The 7,891-nt window shown below is 38.3% G+C and overlaps 1 protein-coding gene across 1 annotated transcript; it reads left to right on the top strand.

Moving 5' to 3' along the window:
- The first annotated feature begins 201 nt into the window (after window positions 1-201).
- On the top strand, window positions 202-5,157 carry LOC134820196 (transcription initiation factor TFIID subunit 5-like). Its single transcript, XM_063830420.1, is given in 7 exon segments — window positions 202-1,787; window positions 1,790-2,156; window positions 2,334-2,338; window positions 2,523-3,736; window positions 4,144-4,221; window positions 4,432-4,488; window positions 5,022-5,157. Coding segments are annotated over 7 exon segments (3,339 nt in total). The 5' UTR covers window positions 202-211; the 3' UTR covers window positions 5,064-5,157.
- The last annotated feature ends 2,734 nt before the right edge of the window (window positions 5,158-7,891 follow it).

Raw genomic sequence — 7,891 nt, forward strand, 5'->3', positions numbered from 1 at the left:
TGTACTTTCCTGTATAAACTGTAGAATAGCCCATTACAATAGTCTTAATATGAGACAGTCAAACTGTTAGATTGAATTTAATATCTCTGATGTAAAAGAATGTTTGAAAAATGTATTGTTTTATTGAACATACCTATCTATTGTTTCATAATTGATTTAACTTTATTTTTGCTTTGTTTTGATTACAGTAGAACATTTTTCAGGTGAAACCATGGCTGCAACTTCTACAACTGAAGATGAGCAATTACTGCAAGCAGTTTTAAGCTACCTGAAAAAGAAAAATTTACAACAGACTGAGCAGGCTCTGAGAAAAGAAGCAGATATTCAAGGAGATGAAGATTCACTTCATGTTGATAAGATGAAGCAGGTTCTAACTACTTACAAGAGTGCTCAGCACCAAGAGCGCGCCCTGTCTCAGTTTGGTGCTCTCTGTCAGTTTGTGGAGAAGAGTCTTGAAATGTATCGTGGTGAACTTAGTCTTGTGATCTATCCATTATTTGTGCAAATCTACCTTGAATTGATACTTGGTAACCAACCCAAACTGGCCAGGGAATTCTTTGAGAAGTATAAGGGCCAGCAAGAGGGGCGAGAGGACGACCTGTATGAGTTAACAACCATCACAACAAAAGAGGCGTTGCAGCTAAATTCAATATTTTCCCACTTTAGAAGCAACAAGTATGTCATCAGAATGTGTAAAGATAGTTTCAACTGTTTATTGTCTCACCTACAAGATAACTCTCATGTTTTACTGCTGAACTTAATCAACCTTCATCTTTATGTTGACGTTTTTGATGGTCTTCCAAAGCAACCTTCCCAGCTTGCGTTATCTAATTCAACAATGATGGGGGATGGAATGAAATCAGTAAATCAGCAGAAAATGCATTATGGTGTGATTCACCCTCCTGCCCTATTAAATGCCCTTTTAGACCCTGACGAATTTGATGATCCTGGAGGGGAGGCAGACAGTGATCCTAAGAAGAAGAAAAAGAAAGAGAAAATGATTTTGGCTACTGTGAAAATAAAAGACAAAACTGAAAGCCATGCTCCACCTCCTGGAAGGATTCCCTATCCGCCCTTGACTGAAGCTGATATAGCCGCTAACAATGAGACGATTCAAGAGTTAACTGGTCGATACAGGATTACTCATGGTAATCAACCTACCATTGCTTTCTATACATTTCTCAATGGAACAGAGGTTGTTAATTGTGCAAATTTGTCTGAAGATTGCAAGCTTTTGGCTGCCGGATGTCAGAACAGTGCTGTTAAGATTTGGTCACTCACCAGAAACAAGATTTACAAAATGAAAGAAGCTGCAGAATTAGACTCTTTAAATCTTGCTGATGAAAACATAATCGACATGATAATAGATGATAGGACAGGGACACAATCTCTGACTTTGTATGGTCACATTGGTCCTGTTAATGATGTAGCTTCAAACTATAACAAAAGTTTGGTTTTGAGTTGTGGCAATGATTGTACAGCACGTTTGTGGTCCCTACAAACTCACACACAGTTGGTGTCCTACCGCGCACATGAGGATACCATATGGCGCTGTGCCTGGTCACCTTTAGGACACTATTTCGCCACAGGTGGCGTTGACAGACTAGTGATCCTATGGAGCATGCAGCACATAGCTCCAGTCAGACTATTCAGTGGTCATTTGGGTGATGTTACGAGTCTGTGTATCCATCCCAATGGGAATTATGTTGCTTCAGGCAGCAGTGACAGAAGTATTAGAATATGGGATATGTCAGGTGGGGGCTGCGTACGACAACTCACTGGCCACAAGGAACAGTAACATCTCTAGTCTTTTCACCTCATGGTCATTTACTCATTTCAGGTGATGAGAAAGGATCCATACTAGTATGGGATTTAAGTAATGGCTCTCACACAGCTACTCTGTCAAATCACACGGACACAGTGACAAGTTTAGCAATGAGTAGAGAGGGAGGCACCCTGGTTAGTGGGGGGATGGACTGTGTGGTGAACACTTGGGACATGGCTTTCGTTGTGGATAACTGCGAGACTGAGCTGGCTAATGAAGACGTTCTCATTAATATGAGCAAAACTAAGAATTCACCTGTCTTGCATTTGGGTTCAACCAGGAAGAATCTTATTATGGGTGTAGGAAATTTCTATTCCACCGATAAAATATAGTGTAAGTTAATAAAAACTAGCTTATTTTCAAATCTATGATATTGCTATAAGGTGACTAGTGACATTTCTTAACAGCTTCTCAGAAAGAAATCACGACAAAGATGTTTGCTGTGAACATTTTATTATTTAATTAGTATTCTTTATTTTTATTGTCATGGAAATTAAATGCTATACAGCAATGGTTACATTATACTAATATTGTAACAAGTATGTATTTATTGATTGAATCTTGCAATTGGATTTACTAGAATACTGTTACTTAGATTTCGATAATCACACTCCAATGACTCTACATTGAACTGCTAAAGTTTGTACTGTCAAATTGTAAGAAACTAAGGATTTTACTCCGTAGAAATAATATTTAGAAAAGATCGAAATGAGTTCCTTGCAATTACAAGTCACTTTACCCTTCCTTTCTCAGAAATATGTTTTGATGGAATCAGAACCAAAAAAGGAAGATATAAATGTTTCTGAAAGACTGGAAACAGAACAGCAACCACCATCACCCTTAGATTTTGGCAGTGCCTTTGCTGAAGGGAGGGAGGGAGCAGGTATTGTACCAGTTGAAGAGAAAGAGGTAGTGGAGAATGCTGAAGGTAATGCGACAGTCGAGAATGTGCCTGCTGCAGAGATTGGAGCAGAGATGATTCCATCTGCTTCAGAGAGTGGGGCAGTGGAGAATACAGCTGCTGCTGGGAAGGAGGCAGTGGAGAATACAGCTGCTGTAGGGAAGGAGGCAGTAGAACCCGGCCCCTCTAACAGTTCTGATCAGTCAAATATTCCCCAAACTCTCTTTTATATCAAACGATTTCAGACGAATCTAAAAGAGCAACCAATGATTCTACAGTCAGTCAACGGGCCTTGTCCACTTATTGCAATTATAAACTGTTTGTTATTACAGCAACGCCTAGATCTGTCAGGAGCAAGCGAATGTATAACTGCAAGTAGTTTGTGTTCGCTGCTGGGAAACTACCTCTTAGATCGGGCTCAGCAAAACGAAAACAAAAGTCACTCAGAACAATATATACTGGACTGCATGGAGAGATTTGTACAGATACAGACTGGTATTGATGTGAACGTTAGATTTAACTCTGTTGAGGGATTTGAGTACACACCAGAATTATCCCTCTTTGATTTAGCTCAGGTCAGGTTACTACACGGCTGGGTGGTTGATCCACAAGATACATTTCTGTCAGAACTGATCGGTGATCTTACATACAATCAGCTTGTTGAGAAAACTATGGAGAAATCAAGCAGTACAGATACAAAAGAAGTCTCAGAATCGTTTGTTTTAAAAGAACACCTGGAATCATCTCAGTTGACAGTCCATGGTATTTGTGAGATCAATGGGGCCCTAAAAACAGGAGATATTGTAGTTCTGTTCCGCAATAATCACTTCAGTACCATAACAAAACAGAAAGACAGACTATACGTGCTGGTGACAGACATTGGGTGGGCTGAAGAGGGGCAAGTGGTGTGGGAAACTTTAGACAGTACGTGTAACTCTTCATCTTTCGTTGATGGTTTCTTCAATTCAGCTTCCACCTCTGTAGATAAAACAACGGTCCTTGCAGACGAAGTAAGTTGCAAATAACTGTGTCTCTTCCAACCGTATTATTTCTATCCAGCCCCTTTTTCAAGAAAGAACAAATATTGAGTCAATAGTGATGGTAAGGATTGCTGGATATTAGATAGCCGGAAACAAAGCTTGCTACTGATTCTTGATTTGGGAAGTTATCATGCTCAAAAGGGGAGTTCCACCTCTCTGCCACATTAAAGCGACCCTTACAACGAAGTGGGCCCGTGTTCTTGTTTCATCTTTAACCATCAAGAATTTGAAAATTCATCTCTAGATATCCATCCAGTTCGTATACTTATCGGTTTCTGACCTTACCGGAATTCTTACCAAGCTTTAGAGATAGTATATACTAGTGAAATTGTATCATTCGTGATTTGTGGGAGAAAACGTGTAAATTTGTGTTTCAGGAGTATGCGTTATCGTTAGAGTTACAGATTAGCAAAGAAGAACAGCTGGAACAACAGCGACTTTGGGATCAAGCGAAGGTTTTTAAGATTGCACGATGAATTATGACATTGAAATTTACCAAAAAGTAAAAACAAATGGCTATAATTTACATTAAATCCAAATACTTGATGAATGTTATGAATCAGTTGAGTTGCTGGCAAGGCTGTCCAGGAGACTCATAACGGTTATGTCGGTAGTTTTTTAACCTGTATTCCCGTTTCCAAATTTAATCAATGATGACTCTTCAGTTGAACTATGAACAACAAGACCGAGAAGAAGGTAACAATCAAGCCCGCCCACAGAAGGTTTGCATTACTCGTTATTTCACTTAATTTATAATATGTCAGCATAGCGTTCACGCGCATTCCCATTATATTGATTTATTTATTTGTGTATACAGCGCGCGCATTAACCGGAATTGATCTCTCGGGTTCTGATCTCTCGGACCCGTATTTGGGCGATTTTACGGATTTTAGGTTTATGTGAATGTACATTTTATGAGTCGGACGACTTTGTAACCTATTTTCGAATAGAATAAAAACATGCCTTTAACATTCATGATTGAATATCTCAACCACAATATTTTTGCGATATGCTTCTGATAGGTGCGATATGTATCCGATAGGTGCGATAATTGTATCCGATAGTCGTGTACATTCGCTTACGACGCCTAACAATAAATTTGTATCGTTGAACACATGCAAGCATCACCTTATTTAACCGACAGTCTAAGAAATTCTATAGCGCCATCTCATTTCCGAGCTCTTGATAAGTGAACCATAATAAATTCAGAAATTGAACAGACGAAAATTAATCAAACTAATCCCTTAAATTTCAGAAAGAAAGAAAAAAATCTGAAGGAGGTTGCTCGGTGATGTAGTGACTATGGTTGTGTACAGTGTAGTTTTCACGGAAACTAATGTAAAGTGTTTAGTAATTGTTGTGGAAAAAAATGTATTTTTGGAGACAGAATAGAGAATTTTTGGAATGTTTCATGTTTAAAATGTTTAATTTTAATTGTTACACTTAGGGGTCGTTCACATATTACGTAATCACTTATTGGACAATTTTTGACCCCCTTCCCCCTCCGTAATCAGTTTTACACATAGCTATTGTGTCAAAATTACACTAGCGTAATCATTTGGAAACCCCCCTCCCCCCTGATTACGTAATATGTGAACGACGCCTAATTTAATGTTTTTTGATCTCAGATAATATTTGTGTGAACGCTATATCTAGATCTTTATAAATATAAATTATTAGATTTAATTGTTTTCATGGTAACAAATTAATAATATCTAATTTCGGGATTGATCACAACTCCAATTGTTTTATTTATCGATGCACATGCTTAGTGCTTCATTTCCAAAAAGGTAAAACTATTTGGTAACACCCCCTCGAGATTCCCTCAGTCTAACTAAACTTCGAGTTTAACAATTGTAGCACACCACTTTGTCCCACCGAACATTTTTAGATATCAGCTTTCCTCGACCCAAATATCACTGTTCTGAATGAATTTGTCTTTTATACGACCAATTAGTGAGTTCACTGTGCACTGTGGAATGTGGATGGGTCAAGACACGATTTAGGCACTAAAAGCTAGATTACCGAACAATGCATTGATTTAAATGGAAAATTATCAGAATAGAAGGAGACATTTTGAAAGAAATTTAATAGTTTTGACTGAATTCTTGACTAGTGACTAATCAGTGAGGTCAATATGAGTGACACAAGTCACCATCGAGATACTGTAAGCTGAATGTCTGGAGAAAGCTTCGATGAAAAAAATCATGAAAATATCCTACCGGTAGGACATCTTCAGATATTAACTTTCCTCGACCGGAATTTCACTGTTTGGACTGAATTTTGTCCTCCATGCAATGCAATGACCAAATAATGGATGGCACAAGACACGATTTAGGTTAGCAGTTAGGGGCCATCTACTTATATAGGACGTCTGGCAAATAGGGAGGGGGTGGTTTTGGAATTTCGGACAGGGGAGGGGGAGGGTGGTTTCTGAAAATCCGGACGTCCGGAAATTTTTGCAGAATTAACGAAAAAGTCCCATTTATTTCAACTCTTTGACACTAATTACTCTGTAAGTTTAGATCCCTGTATTTTGAACGAGTACTTAAATGTAACTGTGCTAAACTTGTTCACCATTAAATGTATTGTTTTCTATTTTAAGTAACTACACATTTTATTAACAATGAATTTGAGTCGGTTTTATTTGTACTCTTAAAAGTAGCTGGAAATCTGGACGTCCGGGGGAGGGGGTGGTTCTGAAAATTCGGACAGGTAGGGGGGTGGTCTGAGAATCTGCGATTTTGGCGGAGGTCCTAAGTACAGTAGATGGCCCCTTATGAACGCTAGATGACCGAACAAAGCTTTGGTATTATCCGTTTAAAACAGAAAATCGTCTTAAATAGAATTTGGTAAACCTGGGGACCGGGCCTTAGGCTTTTGTGTACAGAAACACACAAAATTGAAGATTGAAGATATGGTGGAATGACAGTCTGACTGGCTGAGCGGTGTGATGTATTACTGTATTATAATGTCTGTTAGCGGATCAATATAATTATGAATACGCGAGCAGATAGCAGGGGTCGTTATTACCTATCACGTAATCAGCCGTGGGGGAGGGGGTTTCCAAATGATTACGCTAGTGTAATTTAGATATTATTAATTTGTTACCATGAAAACAATTAAATCTAATAATTTATATTTATAAAGATCTAGATATAGCACAAATATTATCTGAGATCAAAAAACATTAAATTAGGGGTCGTTCACATATTACGTAATCAGTAGAGGGGGGAGGGGGGTTTCCAAATGATTACGCTTATAGTGCGATTTTGACACAATAGCTATGTGTGAAATTGATTACGGAGGGGGAGGGGTTAAAAATTGGCCAAAAAATGATTACGTAATATGTGAACGGCCGCGTGAGCTGAGGTCAGCTTTTTAACCCACTAATCATGACTACTTTTCTCAGCGCTATTTTTATTCTAAAAAGATCTTAGCGGTTCTAAATTAATCGGCACACCTTTAACTAGCAAACCGGCCGTTCACCGTTGGGCAAACATATGCACTTGCAGTTGATAATATTAATCTGGATAAGAGTGAATAATCTGGATAGGAGTCATGGATATGATTGGATAATAATGAATCTTAATGTTTGTTTCAATGTTTGTGAGGCACCCACTCTACCTCTGTTTCTAACGTATACGGTTCATCGTTTAATGAATCGTAATGGATCGTTAGAAAGAATACTTATGCCAAAAGCCACTACATAGGTACGTGCGCACCTGTTGTACCAGTAATTCTTCTTACATTTTACAACCTAACGTAAAAAATAATGATCTGAGATAACACTTTTACTTTGGTGTTCATTACATGATCTGTCCAAACTCCAATCAGAAGTATTCTCTGCCCCTAGCTCTTTGAACTGAATAGCGATAGTATGTAGTACTTTTGCGATAGTTAGACGGGATTCTGCTAGTTAAAATAAACGCTGATACATGTAAGGAAGTAAGTCAATTTACCAAATTTATCGTTAGAGTTACAGATTTAGCAGATTTAGCAGATTTAGCAGATGCAATGCTTGATGCTTGCGTTAGGATAGGGTTGGGATCAGATTAGGAGGGTAAGGTTTTGAATTGTTCGTCTATACAAAACGTTTTAAAGTAAATCACGTGATTGTCCTGT

Source organism: Bolinopsis microptera, chromosome 8, assembly GCF_026151205.1.
Source record: "Bolinopsis microptera isolate Bmic1 chromosome 8, MBARI_Bmic_1.0, whole genome shotgun sequence".
Taxonomy (NCBI): domain Eukaryota; kingdom Metazoa; phylum Ctenophora; class Tentaculata; order Lobata; family Bolinopsidae; genus Bolinopsis; species Bolinopsis microptera.